The sequence below is a fragment of the Equus quagga genome, chromosome 22 (assembly GCF_021613505.1).
Source record: "Equus quagga isolate Etosha38 chromosome 22, UCLA_HA_Equagga_1.0, whole genome shotgun sequence".
Lineage (NCBI taxonomy): Eukaryota > Metazoa > Chordata > Mammalia > Perissodactyla > Equidae > Equus > Equus quagga.
The window spans coordinates 16,111,317-16,137,388 of NC_060288.1; the positions used below are offsets into that span (position 1 = coordinate 16,111,317).

At 34.8% G+C, this 26,072-nt stretch overlaps 1 protein-coding gene across 1 annotated transcript in view; it reads right to left on the reverse strand.

The window, feature by feature from the left end:
- The window catches only part of SGCZ (sarcoglycan zeta), a 430,925-nt gene that overhangs the window by 10,080 nt on the left and 394,773 nt on the right, over positions 1–26,072 (reverse strand). Inside the window, exon 5 of the mRNA XM_046648788.1 lies at positions 5,162–5,234. Coding sequence (XP_046504744.1) covers positions 5,162–5,234 — 73 coding nt within the window. The remainder of the gene's footprint in view (positions 1–5,161; positions 5,235–26,072) is intronic.

Here is a 26,072-nt window from a genome sequence, read left to right on the forward strand (position 1 = left end):
CAAGAAGACAGTTCTTGGGGCTAGCCTGGTGGCACAGTGGTTAAGTTAGCATGCTCGGCCTAAGTGGCCTGGGGTTTGTCGGTTTGGATGATGCTTAATAAATTGACTAGCTGTACTAAAGAAAACAACATTAGATCCTTAACCCTTCCTGCAAGAATAAATTCCAGTTTTATCTGTTCAAAATATAAAAACCAGTAAATAAACCACAGACTGTAATCTTCTTTTTTTTCTTTTTCTTTTTTTTGAGGAAGATTGGCCTTGAGTTAACATCGGTGCCCATCTTCCTCTACTTTATATGTAAGTTGCCTGCCACAGCATGGCTTCGTAAGAGGTGGGTAGGTCCACACCCAGGATCCGAACCAGCAAACCCCTGGGCCACCGACACGGAACGTGCGAACTTAACTGCTGTGCCACCAGCCCAGCCCCCAGACTACAATTTTCAATAGAAAATTCAGAACATAACTTCAATTTTACTTATTCAAAGTATAGCACTAAGAAAGAAATAATCTACCATACAAAATAAATAATAGAAAATTAGAAGGAAATATCCAAGTCTAGAAATGGGAAACCTTTAAAGCAAGATGGAAAGCCCCCAAATCATAAAGTCTTAGGTTTATTCTAGATATTCTGGACTTCTCAAATCAGCCAAGCATCCCTATAGAATGTCCTGGGCTCAGATCTCACAATGCAAATCAGACTAAAGCTAGATTCCCTTCAAGAACTACTTAACTCGTGGACACTTGGGAACACAGTATCAACAGTTAATGATGCCCTGCTTCTCTCCCATACAGAAATTCTCAAGCCTCTGCTGAGGAGGATTGAGAACACAGTAGGGATTTTAACTTAAACTATTCATTTTATTAGAAAGCATTCTCTAAAAGGGCCTGTTGAAAAGCAAAACCCACATTTGTTGGCAAAACTTGTGAATTTTTATTTAATTAGTGAAGCACAATTGTTTTTCATTTTGAAAGCATTAGAGCAATCACAGCAATGAATGTCAGACTAGTTTTCATAGTGGGTACCCATGGATTAGAGCAGAGAGAAGGATTAAGGTTGAACTCTGAGTCACCCTGCTACTTTTGTTTTCTAGGAAATTCTATATTTATAGTGTTTACATACCAAAGACGCAACAAGACTTTGTTTTTAAGGTAGTGTGTACTTCTCAAATTTGAAAATGAGTGGCCTACATCTCTAGAAGAATTCTCAACATTCTGAGAAAAGAATTCAGACTTCTTTGAAAGGAAGATGCAAGAGACAATTACTAAATAGAAACGTAAGCAGAACTGAAGCGGCGTGTATCTTGTTCTTGCTAAATATTTAACCCAGGTCCAGAGACATAGTAGGCAGTCATTCTTCGCAGTTTCAATGATGGAATGAATGGACAATTGAGCAGAAAAATGTTTTAAGAAAAAGTTAATGCAAATTGTGACCTGAACATACAAGAAATGTTACTGTCTTATCACTTGAGGCTACGGTGAGCCTTTTTCAGCCTCAAGTCACATTGTTTTTGTTCCCTCTATTTTTATTTTTTGCCTACTTGCACCTCCCATTATGGTCTCTTCCTTTAAATTCGATCAAACAAATCTCTAGATCAATTGTTGCTCTGTGTTCTCAAGATGACAAGCTGAAACAAGCTTCTCATAATGATCATTTGCTACTACCTCTAAATAAATATATAAATACATACATAGAATGAAAGAATAAAAGGAAAGGAGGCAGAAAGAGAGGGAGGAAAGGGGGGAGAAGAGGAGAGGGGAGGGGAGGGCAGAGGAGGAGAGAGGAAGGGAGAGAAGGGGGAGGAGAGGAGAGAAGAAAAATGCTAGTTTAGTATTCTGTTTTTTCCTCATAGGTACAAAAATATCAGGAAAGCATTTTACTCCTTTATTGACAAAATGTCTCAGGGCAAAATCTCTACTACTTTATAAATGGTGCCTTTCCTTGAACACACGTATGATGTAAATTAGAGCTCTATGTTTCTAGAGATTGACTTGGAGCCTGCAAACTTAAACATTTCAGTTTTAAATTATATTCAAACAAGAATGGAAATGATGAAAAGATGCCAATTATATCATTAAATATTAACTCATTTTAATGACTCCGAGTCCAGGTTCTTGTCCTATTCTTGGAACAGTTAATGGAACTCAGACCCAAACAATCTTTGGGCAATGGGCATTATATAATGGATTTCCTCACTTCTCACCATCAAGTGCACAAACTCTTTTGAACTGTAATAATTTAGCTGTATATTAATTTAAGAAATATAAACGGGAAGAACATTCGTACTTGGGCTATTCCAGGCAAATATACTATCGTGTCCTTACTGACTTTTCAAGATACATTTTTCAGTCTTTTAACACATAGGTCCCTACAAAAATAGTGTCAGCTTATATAAGAAATCACAGAAGATCTACCCAAGTAGGTTTAAAATGCACGTGAAAACTGGCACAGAACTTGGCAATAATCAGCATTCATCAAACACCTGTTGAATAAATAAATTAGGAAATCTACTGCATTTCCACACCAAAATATTACTATATTGTATAATAAACTTTTTGAAATGTTCCCTTCTAAAGTCTTTCATTCTTGACAAAAACAAAATCAAAGACAATATGGCTATTTATTCCCTAAATTATCATTTTATTTACTTGGCGAACCAATCCCGCCTTGGTGATTAGAATTAGGTGTCGACTAAGAGGATTTCCTATTGCCCTGAAAGGGAAATTGTCAGCAAGATTGTAAACATCTTCTCAGACACTCTGCTTTTAATCTTCAGCACACAAATGAATAATTGAATACTCCCATCATTACTGTGCTTGCTTCTGTTTCAATTTTGGAATTTAGATCACTAACACTCATCTTGGGGGTTGCCAATCTGCTTTTAGCACTAGCAGATAAGCCTAGCTTAACTCAATGTTTAAATAATTGATGAATAATTAGAAAATAAAACCAGCAACACTCTATACTAATTATAATTTAATTCACATTCACACTTATGAATTTTGAGACATGTCGGCAAGGTAATTAAAATAGCAGTTGGTTTCTATTCCTCCTTTGGCAATAGACTTTCATAATGAAAAACATAAAATGAGTACGCAATTACTAAAACATTGGAAGTAAAAAATGTTTTTTTAGAACTTAGTACTTTAGAAAATTGTTATGGAAAGAATCACTAAACTCTTGAGATCTGTAGTAACACACAGCTGAAAAACAATTGGAATCAATGTTAGTCACATGTGTCTTAGCAACACAGTAACAACTGCTGCCATGTAGTTGTATTACAAGCATTTAATTAGTGTCTTCGATATACAGTTTTGCTGTTTCAGTAATTTAAATTAACAAATATTTATCAGATATTATTATATGTGAGATACAGTGCTGGATGCTATGGCACTAAAGACGAGCAACGAAGATGCAGAGCCTATAAATGGAACATACAACCTTGTTGTGTGGAGAGGGATAAAATAACCAATTACACAGAAAACGTAAATTTCTGATTAAGATAAGAGCCATAAATCAAGGCTATAACACACCAAAACCCTGTTTCTACATATTCTTCAACTCTCTCACATCCTTGAGGTTTTGGCACAGAGTAATTATTACTTTTGTCATAAAATGCCTTGATCACACGAAGAGGGCCCCCTTCTGTTACTGTTGACTAGCTTGTTTGAATCTTGGTTACTCAACTAGTGCGAAACTGAGTTCTTTAGGAAATTTTGTCACAGACTATAAAGGTCTACAAAATTTACTGTTGTGAATGTGTAGCTTTATTTTTGCATTACAAAATTTCAACTTTATTTTTCTATTGTCATTTGAGCATTTTTTCCACTCATCCAAATGGAAAGGGCTGAACTGGATCCTCATGAAATAAAATGTTTTTTTACTTAATATTCTTATTATGTTTTCCAAGACAAAGACTCTATCTCTATGGCTGTTATGTTCATCCAACTGTAAAAGTGATTTTTACATGTGATTTATTACTTTTTAATATCATTATTGTTGTCTTTTTTCAATACCATAGCAAATGCATTTTAGAATGTAATTTATCTATCAGAAAATAATAATATTAAGCATCTTTGTGTATTGACATATAACATTGTATTAGTTTAAAGTGTACAACTTGGGCCAGCCCGGTGGTGCAGCGGTTAAGTGTGCACGTTCCGCTTCAGTGGCTTGGGGTTCCCCAGTTAGGATCCTGGGTGCAGACATGGCACCACTTGGCATGCCATGCTGTGGTAGGAGTCCCACATATAAAGTAGAGGAAGGTGGGCCAGGTATTAGCTCAGGGCCAGTCTTTCTCAGCAGAAAGAGGAGGATTGGCAGCAGTTAGCTCAGGGCTAATCTTCCTCAATAAATAAGTAAATAAATAAAGTGTAAAACATAATGATTTGATATAAATATATATTGCAAAATGATTACCACAACAAGCTATATAATACATCTTTAATCTATTAATTTAATTTATTATTGAATTAAGAACATCCATAGATCAGTTACTAGATTTCAGTATTTCAACTTTTGTCAACAGTTGCCATGACTGTCCTGGAGAGAATTCCCTACAATGTTGTCATGTCATAATCTTCTGGGTAGAGAGGGCTTTTACATATAACAGTGTCTCTTAGAAATAATACAAGGTCAAAAACCAGCTTATTCCATTGGAAATACTAGATTGAGAAATCCGTCATAGGGCCATTAAGTTCTGCCTTTGTCTGATTACTATTTACATTTGCTTCCGTATTTCCCTTTATGTAACACTCCCTGACCATTTATACCTTTCTCCAACTCTCTGCCTCCCCTTTCTTTATGCCTTTCTGTACATATATTTCATTGTCTATGTCAGATTTACCGGAATCCCTATTTTTATCAATCTTCCTCTCACCTTCCTCGATAACTGCTTTTCCTTTCTTTTTCCACACTCCTCCTGCCGGATATATTTATTTTTGTATTAATTATATGTTTATTGGGGAAAAAATATACAGAAGGTTAGAATAATAGCTCACACTTTCTTACCCTCAATCAAATACTTGACTCTATTTACTATGTAGGCAGGCAATGACAATTCTTTATACAAGTATGTAGCACATTTTCTATTTTAATTCTTTATATATCAAAGACAATCAACAGTGATGGAAACTATGACACAGGTGTAAGAGCCAGGACTTACCTGAGGTCTTGGGAAGGTTCTGCTCTGATGTGAGGTGTTTCGACAGAGTGCCCGAACACTGCTCCTTCGGTGCCTGGGGGTGACAGAATCCAGTAGTCAGTAAGAGCAAGTAGACAGACACATTGGTTTTCATTTCTATTTTATGCATCAAATATTCTTCCCAAAAGGGGACAATTGGAAACAGCAGTACAGAAAATGAAAGAGAAAAACTGAAAAAAGCATTTAAGGTAGGAAAGAGCCAAGGAAGGTATATCTAAATGTCACCATGTTGACTGTTTTTAAGATGATCTTATTTACAAAATACAGACTGAGTGAGAATTTTCACCCCCTGATCAAAGAACAAAGACCCATCTCCTTCCCCTTTCTTATTTCCCATTGAATCTGAGGGAAGGACCGGTCACAATACTCAGTTCTGTCTTTCTACAAACAGTTGAGTATGAATGAAAACATGGAAGGCGAGTTCCATGTGGTTTATTATTAAATATTTGAAGCCATAGTTCTCATAGGGCATTTAGCAATTCTCCCACAGACAGCTCCACCTTTGATCACGGTGAGCACTGAATGGCAGAGAATAGTGCACATTACTTTGACCTTCTTGGAATTAAAGTCCTATCTAAAACCATGAACTGATGGAATTCATTTCATTAGAGTTCACTTCATATGGGTTCATAGTTAGCCGGTGAGTTGATGCATCCTAACACTTTCCTCAGGCAATTGAATGATACTCTACCTAAACTTTCATGTTTTGACTCCGTCTGATTTTTCAGGATACCAGAGCTTTTCCATAATTTAACTGAGCAAAATAGAATGATTTCCTTTTCAAAAATCAAACGCAAAAAAAGATTTTTTAAAGAAGATGATGACAAAACCTCTTGTTTTCTTTTGTAATTTTACATAAATGTTTAGATTATTGTCTTCAGAATAAACTTTATTTTCTTATGGTTTAATCTTCAAACATCTTGATGTTAGAATGTCATGCCTGCTCCATCAGTGGCCTCAACACTAGCTTAATAAGCAATGCAAGAAATACAAATTTTAAACATATGAAATGAAGATGCTTCTGCTTATTGGGAAGAACAATATAAAACATATTGATTAAACAAGGAATGAAGACACTGCCACTAGGAAATTAGAGCTAACATTTAAATTCCTAAAATATAAGTGATTATATTAATGAAATTTAGTAAAACCACCAGACGACTCCTGTAAATAAAACAGAAATGCAGAGCTTGATCTTGAACCACAGAAGAGATTTTTTCAGACTGTAGCATGGTTTCATCTATATTATCATTCTAAGAGTAAATCTACAAGGTTCTGCTGCAATAAATTCCTAACATTACAGATTTCAGTTTATAAGCTAAAAGCTATTGGCATTTGTGAACCTCTTATTGGGTTTTACTACTTTTTGGGATTTTTTTGTTTTTTTGTTTTTAAGAGGCTCTGTAGGCATATATTATTATATCAGCTGACTAATAGAGTAATTATTTCTTTAAGGAGTTTACTCTGTTGATATTTTGTAAGGTATTTTATTTCTGCGAGTAAAAAATTCTTAGAGAAAGGTCTTTGAAAATAAAGTAACAGTTTTAGATTAAACTCTAATTTTGTGATTCTGTTGGGTGGCATTTCAAACAACATGCCAAGGTATAAATTTTCATACCTCAAAGAGAAACTCCTTTGGCATTTTAAAATAAGATATAACTTCCGGAAAGGATAGTTATTCGTGTACAAAGTTCAAAAATTAATTCCCACTATTCTATGATTTTGAAAACTTTCCAGACGAGATGGCAGAAATATAAAAAACAGTAGTAATATTTATTTTCAAACACAGAAGGGCACACATAGTAACTTAACACAGAAGATACCAATGAAAGTGAAGGTAGAAGGTTTCCAAAAGTTTAAGTTTCAAATGAGGATTAAAAACTGACTGTGGTCTCAACTCCAAGTAGCAATATAGAAAATTAGTAGCAATTTTTTAAGAAAAGATTCTTGAAGGAATAAATGTATAATCATATACCTAAGGGGCTAAATTGAAAACTGAATAAAATAACATAAATAATTAATTAACTGCAGGCCTCCAGATAATGAGAAAATTATGTTAATTCTCTCTGCTTTTGTCCCAGAATGAGTCAAAGGGGCAACAATTAACAACTAACAACGATAATCTTCAAAGAAATCAGTGAGGGAGTATAAATGGCATGTGAGACAGGCACAGACTCTCACAGCGTAAAAATCAAAAGTAAAATATATATTTCCTGCGAATAGGGAATTTTTACTATTAGTGGGGTTGCCAGACTTAGTAATTAAAAATATAGGACACCAAATTAATTTTGAATTTCAAGTAAACATGAAATAATTTTTTAGTATAAGTATGCAATACTTGCAGGGGACATACTTATACGAAAATTGATTTGCTGTTTATCTGAAATTCAAAATTAACTGGGCATCATGTACTTTACTCGATAACCCTAACCATTAGTCAACACTCACTTGGTACCAAGAGTACCGATCTAGTTCATCCTCATTCCAGGAAAAGAAAGAGTATGTGATGAATTCTCACATTGTAAGCTATGGAAACCAGGGAAACTAAAAAACAGGAGAGACAGAAAAGGGACAAAAGGAAGATCACACATACCTTTCTTAATATGTAGATTTAAACTTGTTGAACAAACATTTGTTGTTTATTACTGTTGTAAGGGTCTACTCAAAAGGGTCCAATGTCCAGTTCTGCTTGGTTGTATAGATGCTAAAGGATATTTCAGATAAATTAAAGTGACGATGATGTTTTAAGATTTAGGGAAAATATAGACTGTGGACTATTGTATTGGTCAGGAAAAATTAGGCAGGTAACTTCAGGGTCAAGAAATAGTGGATCCCATTCATATGATAATTTCTAGCTTCAAAACAAAAGAATAAGATTGGCATAGTCTGTATTGCTGGAAAGGAGAAAGTACACATGGATTGTAGTCCTACTTTATGTTTAAAGACAGTTTAAGACGTAAGCTAGGATGCTACTCTTTTACAAATGCCTACCGTAAAATGCCACTGCCCCCTAAAAATGAAAAAAATCCTTAAAATTAAATCCACATATCCCTCCCAATGGGAATATCTACACTCTAAATGCTATACTTTAAACTACTTATTATTAATTCATTGGCCTCCATATATCCTTAGCGAAGCCATTTGCTCCAGAACAGGCAGCACAAGAAAAAAAAAAAAAAAATCTGGTATTTTCAGGTTCTTCCTCAACTTCATAGTAACTGGAAAAAAAAAATGCTTGAAAGGGAGCATCTCTCCAGCCACCAGCTTCATGAACTCTACAGCAGTTAATTTCACATGAAATTTTAAGGGGTTGTTGAGTTTGTGTGGTAGGGCTTGTGATCAGTAACACACATAGAAGCAAAGCAAGGACACCTGTATGCTCTGAAATATTAGTTTTATATAAATTATCTCATTTTCTCCTCACAGACACTTTTCATATAAATAGATAATATATTGTTTATACTTGAAAAATGAGGAAGCTCTAATCAGAGAAATTTGATGAGGCTAGGTTTTCTTATGTATATATATATACCTTCAGGTTTTCTTACGTATACACTATGCACTTTTAAGTTGGCAGACTTAGGAAGCAACCCCAGTTCCTTCATCCCTACCTAAGTGACCTGGAGGAAGTTATTTAATCTCTCCAAACTTCAATTTCCATAGGTATAAATAAAAATAGTAATACCAACCTTACATTTTGGGTTAGATTTTTCTTAAATAGGATATAAATGTACCTGGTCCATTGTAAGAATTCAGTATTCCTTAATTCCTTCTACCACTTTTGTTTATGAAAATCATACACAGAAGATGTACAGATTGTGTCTATTGAGTTAACGGTCCAACATGAGTCCACTCATTAATACATGAAATCTAGTCCCAAAATGTCAGAGCTTCAAGTTACATAGTCTCACACTGAATTTTGAAATCTGAAATGTAGACACCGTAAAAAGACTCTTAAATGTTAAATAGTTAGTGCATTTTATTAATCAAAACTCTATTCAGTACATCAAGCAATTCTTTAATGCAGCTGCCTAGGTCACAGATAAAATCAATCAAGGCTCAAATAAATTCTGAGAAAGAAATTTCTTCTAAATAAAATTGATGACTGGCATAATCTCACTTTCTTTTTTTTTTTTTTTTTTTTGAGGAAGATTAACCCTGAGCTAACATCTGCCACCAATCTTCCTCTTTTTGCTGAGGAATATTGGCCCTGAGTTAACATCTGTGCCCACTTTCCTCTACTGTATATGTAGGATGCCTGCTACAGCATAGTTGGATAAGCAGTGCATAGGTTCATGCCTGGGATCCGAACTGGGGAACCCCAGGCCACTGAAGCAGAGCGCGTGAACTTAACTGCAATGCCACCAGGCCTGCCCCTAATCCCACTTTTAGTTGAGTTTCATCCTATGTTTAAAAATTGAGGAAAAATGAAAACAAAAATGCATAGTAGAGCCTTTACTAGTTAAAATGGATGCCTGTGATTTTTCCGTATTTTAGACTTAGTAGTTCTCTGTGCAGGATATAATGGAAGTGCAGCATTTGAATAACTGGAGTAGGTGAAACAGTCATTAACTCTACCAGAGTTTTAGTTTCATTTTAAAAAATCAAAGAGAAAGTTAAGAAAAGAGTAGTACAGGACACCATTCCTTGGACTATTTCTCTTCTCAGTGCGAAATCTTAGTCCCTGAATTGATGAGAAGTCCAACCTAGCAGTTAGCTCTAAGAACTTAAGAGGGAAGAATTTGAGTAATGATAGTCACACCACCTCCCGTATCCAATGCACGGGGTTGCTAGGAGACTTAAACATCAAAAATTTTAATTAACCTTAGACAGCACTTAAATTCCTAAACTGGAATAGAGCTGGAGTCCAGGGTGAAGTCATCTAGATGACAGGAGCACAAATATTCCTATTTATTCATTATCTTCAAGTTTGATCCTGTTCTATGGAATAATAAAATTCTTTGATTAGTTAAATTGAAAGGCACTTTATAAATTACAAATCTTTTTTTATTCAATTTGAGATCAGAGGCCTTTTTCACTTCTATAGTTCTGCTTCCTGGCACCTGATCTGTTATAATACAGACATCATTAATATGTCTGTCTGAAGTTGTTGAATAAATAAATGTCTTCGTTGCCTGCAAGTGAGATGAAGAACATAGCGGCAGAATGCTGCCTAGGAAGAGAGCAGTCTTTGCTGGGCCCTCAGTATATGCTGCCACAAAGGGCTTCAAAGCAGGAGGATAGGGCCTGGCAGAGAATGCTTGCTGCTCTGGAGAGCCAGAAAGAAGAAGAAAAAAGAGAGAAGTCAGATGGATGGGAAACAAAGGAACTGAGAACAGTGGGGACACCTCACATTGTGGGAAAGGAGGCCAGAGAGGAGTAGATACATCTAAATCCTATTTTGAAGTTACTTGTCCTGATGTTTTCCAAATGAGATCTCCTCCCGCCTTCAGTTTTACAATAAAATCTACCATGATCATTTACATTTTTTGAGGTTTTCTTTTTTGGGAGTGGGACAAACAAGAGAGTGAGTTTTACATCCTGATCAATAAAGGACAGAAGAGATGCAGGAGAGGAATACAGGCCCACAAGGCTAAGGAGGTTAAGAGAACGTGATATCTATCCCCCTGCCCTCTGCCCATGACAATTCATGGGAACCTTAGGCAGCATTTTAAATTCCTTCACCAGCATAGGGATGAAGTCCAGGGCAAATTCATCTAGATCTCAAAGGCCAGAAAGATTCCTATTTATACATTATCTTCAAATTTGAACCTACGCTACAGAATATTTCAAATTATGTGGAAGCTTCACAACTTGCTTTCTTTTCTCTTTAGTTGTATATCTTCCCTCCCAAATCTAAATTGGTAAAGTCAAAGATTGGACAGAGAACAGTTTCATTCTATTCCCAGATCTACTTCTAATTCATTCTTTGATCTTTGACCAGTACATAAAACCCTCTGGTTATTATTTGTAAAGTTAGGCTCTGAATAGCATGCTCTCTAAGGTACATTCAGTTGCTAACACTCACAGTTATATGATTTTTTTTTTCAAACATGTCAAAACACATATACGATACATCTCATTTCTCCTTAAATGCAAGTGGAAATGAGTTTGTCCCTACAAATCCAAATCGACAAAAAAAATCATTTGGGGGAAGGGATGGAGTAATCATATTGGCAAAAGTAAATTAAGTGTCATTTCCTTTACTCCCTTAAAAAGAGTTCTTCTCAATCCTGAAAGCATCATTACCCTTTAAAAGAAGAAATGTCAACCCATTTCAACTTACAATATATCTCCTACTTGTGTTATTTTAATAATCTAAATGATGTTCTTACTTCCGGTTAATTCCACAAAATGCAACCTATACATTGCCAGATTGATCTTACCAAACCTACTGATACCTAACCTATACAAAGAGCTGTAGCTATTTTTTTCGATACAGCTTTTGCCCAGCATTCAAGACATCTGTAATTTGACCCTATCCATCTGCTCAGACTTGTTTTCCTCTACTCACCTATGAAATCTCATTCCTAATTTTTCCACCTGTTAAGGTAAATGTAATTTGTTCATTCTCTGAACATACTTATGGCTTACTACTTGTAACACTGGAACCTATCACATCTATTCCGAAATTTTACATTTTAAATTATATGTGTGGCTCCCTTTCTAGGCTAAAAATAAAAATCAAAAACATATTCCTTATATCCCACTGAATCCTTGTGCACAACATGGTGTTCTATATATATGAGATAACTAATAAATACTGATAAGGATCAATATTTCAAGGGCCTTCTCCCTGAAAGCTTTTATTTCCTGTTTTTAGTGCTAGCTTGATTAATGGTACAATCATTTCCTAAAAACTCAAGTCAGAAATTGGAGTGAGATACACTTTCTTGTTCAACTTCCTTATTAGTTTACTTCTTTCCACAACTTCAACATCACTTTTAATTCCTTCCAATTATTCCTCCATACTAGTACGAAGTAATATTCTAAAACACAAAGCTGACTGTGTGATTCTCACTTAAAAGTGGTTCTGGAATCCAATCATCTCTAGAAGTCAAGCCCAAATTCCTTAGTAGGACTTACCTCTTAACAGTTCTGATTTTACATTTCAGTGACAATAAAACTTGCAGATTTTGAAGTGTTTATGGACTGTCATGAATACTAGTTCTTTCCAACCTACCTTCAACCCCCCTTCCCTTTGATGGTGAGCTCTAAATTCTTCAGGATCTGATTCCAGATTATTTTCTCTGTGAAACATTTTCTGTATCCTTTCTTCTCTTCCTCCCTCTGTTCAGCTTCCCCAATTCCTTGTGAAAATTACTGGTATAGCATTTATCACACTGCTTTGCAATTTGCTTTAAATTCTTACCCAGTAACTTATGAGTTCCTTGAATTCAAAGAGTTTGTCTTAATCGATTTTGTACAGTTAGTATTGATCTTGGATTCTGATATAGTTAAGCATTAATAAATGAAACAAAAAATGGAAATGAAAGAATTAATAAAAGCATGAATAAATGAAAAATTATTCTATTTTATAATTTATATGTAAAACATGCCAAGTTTCTGTTTCCTAGTGTATTTCTTTGTTTCATCCTTCAACACAAATCAGATTATTAATATCCTGAGGTGATGATCTGAATTTATTGAAACTATTATTATGAGCTTAGCCAATGTTAGTTTTTCTCGTAGCACAGGGAAACAATATGTATTCCTAAATTGTCTTTCTGATGGGAACAAAAAAAAATCATGTTGCTCATTTGAGACTAGAGAATAAGCTGCCAAGATTTCTGAAAATAAATTATTTCAAAATCTGGTTTTACTTTGCAGTCAGCATTTTTCATAATTTTAAAAATGTCTCAAGGCATTTATTCTCAGATGTCCTCTCTTCCGCTTCTACAGGTTTTCAGATGAAAAAAAGAGGTGATGAAAAAGTTACTTAGTGATAAGATGGAAAATGCATTCGAATAAAATTATTTTCTTCATGATGAAGTATGCTTAAAAAATAAATGATTTGCCACTAATAAAGAAAGTTAGACTTAAATATATCAGGACTGGAAATAACATAGAGACCCTTCTTGCCCATATTTTATACCCTTCAAGTAGCTTGTATTTTACTAGCATTTATTTCTCTGATTTTTTGGGGGGAAAAAGCTCTTCATTAGCTAATTCTTTCCATTCTGTTTAATGAAGCAAAAATAATTGAAATTTAAAAGTATGTATGAAGAAAACAGAAGAGAAAATAAAATAAACTATTTTCAAATTGAACAAATATGTGATTTGATGGGAACTACATCTAAGAAAAACGTATAGAAATAACATCTCTTTCAAATTCCTGCCTCCAAAGAAATATACAACAATAGTCAAGCAGAGCTTTCCTCATTCCATCTTTGGATATATATTTTCAGGAAATAAATAATTTCAAGCTCTGTAATTACTAACTTTGTCATTTTGCCCTTTAATAATCACTGAAGAAATGAGAAGCAATATACACTTGAGGCCTTTAGAAAGTCCTAAATGAAAAAGTGTCACCAAGAACGTATGTTTAGTGAACGTAATCATACGATTCCATCGTTACAGGTTTATTAAAAAGCACTAATGCTTGAAGCAATTTATCACTACAATGTAAACGTTTTAACAGAAATTGAAATATAGAAGTATGAAATAAGCTGATAACAAATGAACAACCTATACTGTTATTTGTTATTACTTTTTTTGTAAAAGATTTCATAAAAGATTAGCTCATGATGAGATTTAGAAAATTAATAAGACCAGATCTCTAGGTGAATTATCTTTTTACCATGCTTAAATAGTCTTTGTAAGCTTTGAAAACCCTTAATCTGGTAATATATTCTGTTTTGAGCTTTGGACATTTTCGCTACCATCCAGATAGTGTAGCTAATACAAATTCTGCTTCTTTAAGGTCACAGTCATTGGTGTGCATGCACATTTTCTGTATAACCCTTTCCTCTATAAACTCAGTCATTAATCAATCTATTCACAATTTAAATTTTTCTGATCCTTGTGGACACTCATTTCTCTAAAAATCTACTGTCAGTTGCACCATAAACTCAGGTCCCTTTGGGAAAAAAATCCTACCTTTTTAGTCCTACCATATAGTCGTCTTATATCCTTCAGGTTCTTCGCCCCTATTTCTATTAATTTCTAAAGAGAAGTAAGATGGACTTTCTATTGCTGTTAGTCATAGGCAGAAAGATTTTGTTTCCAACTGGCACACTGCACCGATTATTGCCAAGTGGAATGCCCAAGGATAATCACTCAACTCAGGAGCACTTTTCTTTCTTAATGTTCACCCCACTCCAGGACTTTTGATGCATTGCCATTTTGATATGAAGTGATTTCTATGGAAAATAATCATCAATAGAGAAGTTATCCAAAAGAGATGGTACCTGATTTTCTTCAACAGGTTCAGATATTACATTTGTTTGTGGATTTATTTGAAACTTCTGAAACAAATAGAAACTTGTGTGTTCAAAATATGCTAATTCTATAAATAGCTTTATGGGTCTGAGTTTCACGGTTGATCCATACAAGTTGACATGTGAACACAGCTAGGACTTTAACCTGGTATCTCATTAAACACAATTTAGTTCGACTTTCCTTCTTATCTCAAGATATCTAAGTGATTCTAAAACATCAAAGATTCACCTGTCATTTTTGGAGTGTCTCTGCAGATGTAGGCAAAGTTAGAATCTGGAGTCTTTATATAAGCAACTTGCCTTAATATGCATGTTTTCACTCATTTAGAAATAACTGAGTTTTATAAAAATTCAGATGAAAAATGGAAGACTTAAAAGCCTATCCTCTAATAACAGGACAGTGTGACATACATAGATATAGCCCAAGTGAAACAGCCAGGCACACAGACATCAGACAGCACTTGTTAATGCCAAAATAAATTCCCTTCATCCTTTTGTTTCTATGCAACATTTTTTTTTTTTTTTTTTTTTACCTCTTGCTGTTCCAGATTAGTCCTGTGCATTTTTTATCATTTGCTGTATAATTCATTGTGTGCCAGTAGGTAAACAAAGAGAGTTCCATTTGTGTTTGTTTCTACCCACAAGAGGACTGGTAACATTGCTTTTAATTAATCTAAAGAAATAGCAGGTTTTCAGCAAAACTAACCCTGTTTTCCTCTATAATGAAGTTTCTCCACCAAGAACACTCACCACATTCTCAGCTGTGAGGGCCATGAATACTTTTCCATTATCTTTAGAGAAATCCAAGCAGAGTAAGCCGTTACAGCTTTATGCAAATCATAACCAGTCTAAGCATCCACAGTTTTCAGGCAAGTCCAGGGATCTTCAAAACACTTGAGCTATTGTGTCATCGTGTATTTTATACGTGTGGTCGTTGAAGATGGCGGCCCGCTGAGTTACAAAAATAATGCTTCCAAGTCCAGTGTTTGGCACCAGACCTTTTGATATAAATAGGCCTGTGCTCGTAAATCCCGGGTAATGTACAACAGAATAATCTTGATCTGTGCTTTCACATTTCTGGAATCTTCTGTTATACTTAGCAAATATCTCACCATGGATAGGTTAAGAAGATATGCAATATTTTCAACATAAAGTGCTCATTTTTAGGGAAGTAAAAATGCAGATATATGAAAAGAATATTGTTTGGAGGAAAAAGAAACAAAATTCTCATATTGCACATAAAATATTCTACATAGAAATTTTCTACATAGAAAACCTAGAAGAACCTATAGAAAATTTAGTAAAATGAATGAGAATTGCGTTGACTTAAAATTAAATAAATGTTCTGTAAGTTCTTTATAGAACGAATTGTTAAATTTAATCAAAAAGCATTTATGCAATTTTAAACATAAGGGGAGTATATTGTGATAAAAAATAATAAGCTCTTGATCTAAAGGAGTTAATTTTCCCCCAAATCTTGAATAGACTTAATGTAATCTCAGATAATCAACAATATTTTAAGGGAAGCTGACAAGTCAATTCTAAACCTATTTGGAAGAGTATAATAATGCAATTCTGAATCTTCTTAAAAAATTCAAGTGGGCCGATTTTGTCTACCAGATAATAAGACTTACTATAAAGTTCTAGTTACTAAGTTAGTGTGGCTGTGGTAGAAATAGAAAAATAGGCCATGGGAGTGAAAGAAGGCACCAGAAATAGACCAAAAGACTTACTTCTATATGGAAACTTGAGTAATGACAGACATTATTGAATACAGATGGAGAAATAAGTAACTATTCAATAAATGACGCTAGGATAATTGTTTACACATATGGGAAAAATCAAACTGTATTTGCCACCATAGGCAAAAATCAATTTCAGCTGGATTAAAAATGCGGTGGGTAAAATTATCAAATATGCAGATGGCAATATAGGAGAAGATCTTTTTGACATCAGATTAGAGAAGAATTTCTCATATAGTAAAGAAAAAAATGATAAATTTGATACACTGGAATGAAAATTTCTGCTCAACAAAATACACCGTAAGGAAGTAAAAGACAAACATTGACCTTGGAGAAGATATTTGCAACATGTATATGACAAAGACTGATTTCCAAATAGACAAAAAACTCTTAAAAGTAGTAAGAAAAAGATGAATAAATCAATAGAAAATGACTAAGAACTTGAAGAGACATTTCACAGAAAAAAGGATGATGACTAGCCAGTAACCATCTGAAAAAAAAAAACAAAATAGCTCAATTCATTAGTAATCAAAATAAAGCAATTTAAAACTGCCATGGAGTACCAAGTTAAACTCTCTGGTCTTGGAGAAACTTAAAAGTGAAAAATATATTTCTAATGAGAAGGTAAGGGTAAATTCTTAAGATAAAAATATATATACAAAGCTGAAAGAAAATAATTGATAAATTTTACTATATTAAAATAAAATTTTTCTTAGCAATAAAAGATACCATGAATAAAGTTAAAAACAAAAAACATATACACATGGTCTATAGCACATGTAACTGACAAACAATTACCATCCAGAAAATATAGGGAATCCTACAGATCAATAAGAAAATAATAAACAACTCATTAAAAAGAAAAAGTCAAAACATGTGAATGAGTAATTCACACAAAAGGAAATCTGGATCGTCAGTACACAGTTAAAAAAACAAAAGCTCCACATCGCTATTATTTAGGGCATTATACATGAAAACACAAAAGAGATGCAATTTTATGTGAATCTTTTCTAGTGATCGGGATATGAGAAAAGTTAACCTGTCATGTTGGTTTGTATTGTCTTCACGGCTGAGATTAAGTTCTATTCACTATTTTCAACTTTAGGTCACAGCAAACGGATGCCATTATGTGGGTGTTTGGAAAATGACTAAAGTATTTGTCGAACTTATAAAAAGGGCATTTTTCTCCAAAGAAACCACTTTATTTTTGAAATAGACAATTGTTTATTTTAGACAGCTGTTTTAAATTGACATGTTGTGTCTTATCAAATTTCCATGCTTGTTTCAAATTATGAAGATTTTGTTTTCTATTGTTGTTCAAGTAATAAAATCCTACACGAAACAAGAAAATAGAAATCAGGTTCAAAGTTCGATAATTTAAAATTTTCTATTCTATTAAATTATTATGTGGCAATGTTTATTTTGTCAGTTCACTACACAAAGTATCAGAAAGTATATCAATGTTTTGTTAGAGTAACGTTAGATGGGACACATGATATAATAGAAAACGAGTTCTAGGGCAATTTGTTGTCTCTGTAGTAATGTGGCATTGAATAAGTCATTTAGTTATTTAGAATCTGAATATTCTTATATGTAAATTAAAAACTATGTTGCTTCTCTTCCTCATAGGACTTTGTAAAAGAAAAAGAAAAGATTGCTATTTATATCAATATCTATCTTCTATCATATATATACTTATATTACAGTATAATGTGTACTTCACAATTGCTTAGTATTAGTGGTACGTGTAAAGTCAGTTTAAAAGACTTAGTGATGTATGGTTCAGGGATACACGAATTCTCATTTATCACTGATAAGGGAACATTTAATGGATATCTGCTGAGGTCCTCATACTTTGAATAAACAATTCAATTTCAAGGAATTTATCCTAAAGAGATAGTTATTTATGTGCATAAAGATATAGCTACAAGGAAGTTGATGACAGCCCTGTATAGGTTTATTGGATATGGTCCAAATGTCCAACAATGGGAACGACTTAGTAAACTATTGTGGTTCAACAAAGTGGAAATCTCTTAACCATCTAAAATGTGATAAAACACTACTGAATGTCATGAATAAAAAAAGAATATTAAATATCATAAGATATGCTTAAGTATCTATGTTCTTCCAGAGTCTCTTATAAAATCTTCACTGATCAAAAATTCGATTTGGCAGCCTTTTTTTCAAGTTGTAGTCACCTTCACTTCCTCTTCTTTTGTTTTTAGGCTCTTTTCTTTCTCCTTCACCTCATTAGAAACTCAAACTTATTCCTTAATGTGCAAAGAAATTTAGGAAACATTATGTCATCTTTGTTTGTTTTTTGCTGAGGAAGATTTCACCCTGAGCTAAGATGCTCTGCCAATCTTCCTCTTTTGTGTGTGAGCCACCACCACAGCATGGACACGGAAACCGAACATGGGCCACTAAAGTTTGGAGCATGTGGAACTTAATCACTAGGGCACCAGGGCTGGCCCAACCTTAGTCCATCTTAAAAATTTCTACTTTAATACATAAAGTAGCTTTTAAAGGTATTTGCCTAAAAAATGAACCAGCAACCTCAACAAAATGTACACAATTCTTCTTAAAAGGTAGTAGTATCTCAATTTGATGTCATCTTAAACAGAAGTGTTTGGTGATCTCCGTTAGAGACAAAATGACTCTTTAAGTTAATGTTGTTTAAATATAAATGAGACTGTCTTCAGAGGTTATCAGATTTCTGTCACTAAGTGTTGAAAGAGAGAATAACCACATTACAAAGATACAGTAAAGAAGATTCAAATTTGGTTGGAAGTTTGGAATAATTTAAACTTTAGATAATTTTTAAAGCTGAGGTTCCATGCATTTATGCTACCTCTCATGCAATAAAGGAGTGATGAGTAAATAGACTGCTTGCGAACAGCTTATTCTGATCTGCTTGCTTTAAAGACCAAAACAGCCAGGATAATTATCAATAATTACCAACTAATAATTAACATGATTTCTCAGTCATAAACTTAAAAGAGGCCATGCACTGAAACAGAAGGTATTTGCCAGTTTGGTATGGGTTTTGTATTTGTATGTGGGAAAAGGAGTGATGTTAAAAGACTCATGGGTAAGTCAGAAACTGATCTATAAATGAGCATTGTACTTAATATAGAGAGATTGGTAGCAATGATACTGTCACTTAACTATCCTTAAACATCTTCCTTCCTAATTTTCTATGCATGTCCCAGGACATTAATATGTAGTTCATGTGCAGAGCCATGATCAACACCCACATATTTTATTTTCTGAACAAAATGGGCAAATTTCCTTGGTTCACTGATTTCAGCCACAGATGGATGTAAGGATTGTCCCAGGGCTCCTCAGACTCCTATTCACTACGTCCCGCCTCAGGTGTGCGCTGAGTACCACTCTGCTTCTCAGAGCCCAGGAAGCGTGTTCACACAAGCAGCACCCGAGAGTCAACCCTGAACGCCGGGTCAGGCCCTTCAGACAGGGGTTGAGTTAACGCCCTGAGGCTAGCTCTCAGCCAATGCAGAAAGAGCTGATGAATAAATGCACTGGTCTTGTGTTTGTCACTTGGGCAGTTAGGAAGAGGAAACTTGGAAATTCTTTTTTACTTTGGCCACATTTTGAAGAGGAAAATACTTTGCCCTAATTTCAAGTCATTTGTATAGTGTTCTCTCATACATAGTGTAGGGGAGGAGGACATTTCCTCTCCCCAAAAGGGGGGTTTGTCTGGCCAGAGAACAAATTAAATTCACATGAGACAGAATAGCAAGAGAAAATTAAACAAAGCTTTATGAGGAACCATGGCCCGGGGCCTTTCTTCCCAAAGGAAGAAAGGGCACCGAAGAAGTGGGGTGCACAGAGTGGTTATATAGTCCCCAAACAGGGTGTTTCACATGTGATTGAAAAGCCCCTTTTACAATAGTCACGAGGCTGCTCTGTCAGCACAGCGCTTGATGGAAACGGCAGATAGGTCTGCTGTCTCAGTGAGCGCCGCAGGGTGGGAGGTGTGTTACCTCGGGCTGGGGGTCACAGATGAGCGCCTCAATCGGTTCCTAGCCTAAAGAAAGATGCTTAATCTTTAAGGAGATGCCAACGTTGGGAGGGGGAGGGAAGTCAGTTACAGGAGGTTACCAGACTAGCACAATAAAATGCAGATTTTAAGTCCTTGCCTTTGGTATTGATTAAGAGTTTTTAGAGAGAAGGTCATCGCCTTTCTTCTTCCTGGTACAGAGAGGGAGGCACCTTTTACAGATAGAGATTTACCTTACAAATGTAAACGTGTCCTAACAAAGGGCAAGTTCCATGCCTCAGAGCCTCCTCGCCTGTCCCAGTTTATCAAAAGCAATGAGCCTCAAATAATCCTGATGCCAAAGAGACATATCTTGGCATGGCCAATTCCAGGTCCCCACAATAGTATCGCTGATCCTTAGATTAACCTTGTGGGGCTATCAGAAAGTAACAGATGGAGAAACTGATAACACTGCTACTACTGGTGCTACAACTGCTACTGCTACTGCTACTACCATTGCTGCTGCTGCTAATGCTACTGCTACTACCACTGCTACTGCTATTACTGTTGATGCTGCTACTATTACTACTGTTACTACTACTGCTACTACTGCTGCTCCTGCTACTATTACTACTGCTGCTACTACTAATACTGCTACTGCTGCTAGTGATGCTGATGATCACAGTTAACATTTACTGAACACTTAAACTACTTCCTTCACATGCTGAGCACTGAACAAATGTTAAGTCACATAATATTTTCACAATAGAACTCTGAGACAAATTTAAAAAATCAATATTCCCATTTTACGGTTGAAGAATTGAAGGCACAGAGAAGCTAAATAACTTGCCCAAAGGCATACAGTATTTAGATGGCCCAAAGTTAGAAAAAGTACAAACTAACTATGACGTGAGCACAAATATGCTCATTCCTAGTTCAGGTTTTTTTCATTACCAATTCTGAATTCAAGTAGGAAACCTATATGTATTGTTCTTATCTTCCAGGAACTCTCAGTTTAGTGAGTAAAAATATTGTTCGATGAATTAGAGAGCAATTATCAGTTAGTGTGGTAGCAGAATAATTCTCTTCCTGCCCCACCCCCAAAGATCCACATCCAACCCCTGAAATCTGTGAACAAATTAACTTAAAAGCAAAGGGGAATTTAGAAGACAAGTAATATGAAGATGGCTAATCCAATCACTTTAAAATAGGGAAATTATCCTGGATTACCCAGCAGGGTCCAGAATAATGGCAAGGATTTTTACAAATGAAAAAGAGAGGCACAAGAGCAAGCATCAGCGGCATGACACCTTGAAAGAGATTTGGCCAGCTATTGCTGGCTTTGAAGATGAAGGAAGGAGCCAGGAGCCAAAAATGTCAGGGCTTCTAGAAGCTGGAAAAGGCAAGGAAACAAATTCTCCCAGAAAAGAGCATAGCTCAGCAAACACCTTGATTTTAGCTCAGTGAGAACCATGTCAGACTTCCAACCCCCAGAACTGTAGATAATAACTTTGTGTTGTCTTAAGACATTAAGTTTGTGGTGCTCATTACAGCAGCAAGAGGAAATTAATGCAACGACTTAAACTGGGAAATGTAAGCAACCCATTCAAGTTTGTAAGACCTTTTTCTTTTCTTCTTCCCTGTCTCCCTCCTTCCTTCTCTACCTTTATAGTGAAATGAAAGATTGCCCGATTATCATTTATATGAACACGGACATTTTATCCACTTATGCAAATCACACCCACATAAAACTTCCACAGGTGAAATTCGGAATAAAATTTATTTTGACACATTCTACCAATTCCCTTTTGAAGACAAAGGTCAGCTTGATTAATGAATATAGAGTTGACTTTAAACTAAAATTAGTTCTTTCTCAAATTGCAATAGACCTTTTAAATTGCAGACCAAAATTATAATACTGTTTTTCCAAAGCGATTATAACATCAATCATTTATCTCAATCTCTTCTCTTGACATTGTTTGGCATATTCTAAGCTTTCAATTTACATAGCTACATGAAGATGGAGAGGCTACTCCACAAGTTCTCAATGATTTACTTGAGAAAGTCAGATATATAGTATTTAGGTATGCTCATTCCTCTTAACCTCTAACTTTTTCCAGGCTCCTAAATAAATCTGCTTGAAATAATGACCTAGCTACTAAATAAATCAGATTTTAGAAGCTCTCGTTCTTGTTATAGAAATTCTTATTCAGGATCAGGATCTGTATATATTATATACACATGCATATACTGACACAAATAAAATGAAGAAATGAGACTGGAGGATAGTGAGGACACACAAATCTACTTCTCAGTCTGCCACTCAAAGCTGTATTTTGTGCAAATCACTTAAGCTGAGACTCAGTTTGCAAAATGAAGGCAATAATACAGATCTCCTTAAGTAATGAGGAGTAAATGAATTAATACCAATGACTGTACTTTGTCAGTGGAAAAAGTTATGCCAGTATCTTATTAATTTCACTATTTTGATTAGTTGTGATGATTTATGTTTTTATTCTAACATTTAAGTTATAATATATTGCCTATGTTTATTTTTGATTTTACTTTTCCTTCTCGTGACCACACATCATTTTTCACTTAAATACCTTTGAAAGACCTACTAAATTACTTTTATCACATTGGATTGAATATTATTCAGTATTACTTAAAATGTTCAGAATTATAGCTATGTGTGTATGAGAGATAAATAATAAATGATTAAATTTAGATGGCCTTTACAGTAAGTGCTACAAGACGAAGAGTATCATTTCATTAATACATAATACTAATACCTTTATGTCTGTTATAATCATCATCATCATAATTTCTTACATTTATTGACCACTTACTATGTGTCAGACATTGTACTTTACATGGATTAGTTCACATTAGATCAAGGAAAATCCAATGAGGTGTTATTATGTATTGTCCTTATATTTTATAGATGAAGAACTGATGACTTTGAAACCTGTTAACTAAATTGTTCATGATTACTCTTCTAGCAAGCAGCAGAGTTATAACACCAGAGGCAATTTTCTTAATCACTACACCTTGAATCCCTCTAGTAGTTATAGCCCAGCCTGTTCCTCTCTGAACCCTACTCTTCCTTCCCAATCCGACATTGTAAAACAGCTACATCATCATGAAACTGAACATTTTCTATGCATTGACAGGTTATCCTTGTCCAGAACCTATTTTGTTGAGTAAGTCCTGGATAGCTCATTTTTAGTGGGCCAAAGTTAAAAATGTTTTTACTGTTTTCCATCGTAACAGTAACTCAAAAATAATTCCTAAATAGTCATCATTTGTCAAATGGGGGACAGAATCTACCATAATGAAAGAGTATTGGGATATGATTTATTTATTTGGCTTATAACTTCATTTTTTACATTTTCCTCTATTTTTTTCTACTACTTTTCAAACACTTTGGCTAATGACATTTTTGTTATTTACAGAATGCCACTTTTCATCATTACCTCTGAAAGGCACAGCCATTCTTACCACTTTGAAATAATAATTAGTGCTCTTTCTCATCTGAATTTTTATTTCATTCATGAGTAATATAAGTAACTATAGACATCTTATATTCTTGGGAATGCTCATGACTTGTGAGAGTTTTCAATATGCCTATGCAATCAGGAAACACATATGATCTAAGTAATGTCAAAAATTATTTACAAGAAAACCATATATAAAATCCCTAATATTGGAATAGACTGGGAAGAACCTCATAGGATCTGAACATCTTATTTTCTTTTTCAAAACTTTTGTTTGAGAAACACCTTTTTTACTTAAGTGGATATATGGATGAAAAATAAACACATGAAAAGATGTTCAACATCATTAGGCATTAGAGAAATGCAAATTAAAAGGACAAGGAAATATCACTACACTGCTATCACCATGTCACCACACAGATTTTAGATAAAAATAGAATGACAACATCAAAGTTAAAGGAGAGTGAGAGAAACTGAATTACTCATACATTGCTGGAAAGAATATAAAACGTTACAGCTACTCTGTAAAACTGCTTGGCAGTTTCTTATAAAACAAAATATACACCCACACATCACCCAGTAATTGCTCTCTTGGACATTTATCTCAGATAAATGAACTTTATGTTTACATAAAATCTTATACACAAATGTTCATAGTAACTTTATTCATAATAGGCAAAACCTAAACAATTCAAATGTTCTTCAGTGGGTGAATGGTTAAATAAACTATGATATATTCATACTGTGGAATACTACTCAGTAATAAAAAGGAAGAAACTATTGATATATACAACAACTTAAATGAATTTCCAGGGAATTATGTTGAGTAAAAAAAATTAACTAAGCAATCTCAATAGGTCACTATTGAATGCTTCTATACATAACATTCTTAACATGAGAAAAAATATAGAATTGGAGAACAGATAAGTGATTGCCAGGGGTTAAACTGAGGGTGAGTGTGGTTTCAAAAGAGCAATAATGGATCGCTGTGCTGATGGAACTGTCCCTATCTTGACTGTATCAGTGTCAATATCCTGGTTGTGATAATATGCTATAGTTTTGCAAGATGTTACTGTGGGGGCCTGGAATTGGCCACCCCAAGATATGTCTCTTTGGCATGATGATTATTTGAGGCTGGTTACTTTGCAGACAGGAAAACAACTGAAAGTAGAATTTATTTACCCTTTGTAAGAGACATTTGCATTGTAAAGGAAATCTCCATCTGTAAAGATACCTCCCTCTCTGTACCAGGAAGAAGAAAGGGGATGACCTTATCTCTAGAAACTCTTAATCAATGCCAAAGGCAAGGACATAATCTGCATAATAATCTTATTCCTGTTTCTGGTAACCTCCTGTAACTGACTCCCCCCACCCCCAACATCCTCCTTTGTCTTTAGCTGGAGATGGTATTTAAGGTGGGGGCTTCAGCCATTTTGGTGAGTTGCTCAGCTTGCCTGAGCCTCCCCTGTATACATGTTATAAAGCTTTGTTTAACTTTTCTCCTGCTATTCTGTCTCATGTGAATTTAATTCGTTCTCAGGTCAGATGAACCCAGAGAGGGTAGAGGAAATGTCTTCCTCCCCTACATTACCTTTGTGGGGAAGTAGGTAAATGTTGCATGGAATCACTCTGTTATTTCTTAAAACTGTATGTGAACTTATAACTACTTCAAAATAAAAGTTTACAATTGGTGTTCAATTAGTAAGTTTTCTCCTAAAGTGAGAATTTTGGGACGTCAACCCGAGCACTTACTCTGACGTTTAAGCTTATCCAAAAGTTCTTCCTGACAACAGTTTTGACCTTGTCAAAAAGTGATCTCCAGCCTAACTGTGAGCATGAGTGGGAAGGTTAAAGGAATTGGAGTTATCTAATCTGACCAGAGAAATCAGAATTGAGACTCTATTTTCAGTAATTAAATGATGATCCCAGAGAGTAAGGTGGCCAGAAGTTTGACACTACCACTGAGAAAGAGAACAAAAGGAGAAATGAAATGGACTCAAACTGCAACATCCTTTTTCAATCAACAACACAAAGGCCTGCATTTCTCCCCTCAACAGGGACTGCAGTCTTCCACTATTTTCAATCCAGCTACTATAAAACCCCACAGAAGCCATTGATACTCAAAAGGAATAGGCTAAGGGACCACATGGTCATTGCTGTGTCTGGATTCTCTGAGATCTACTGCTGTAT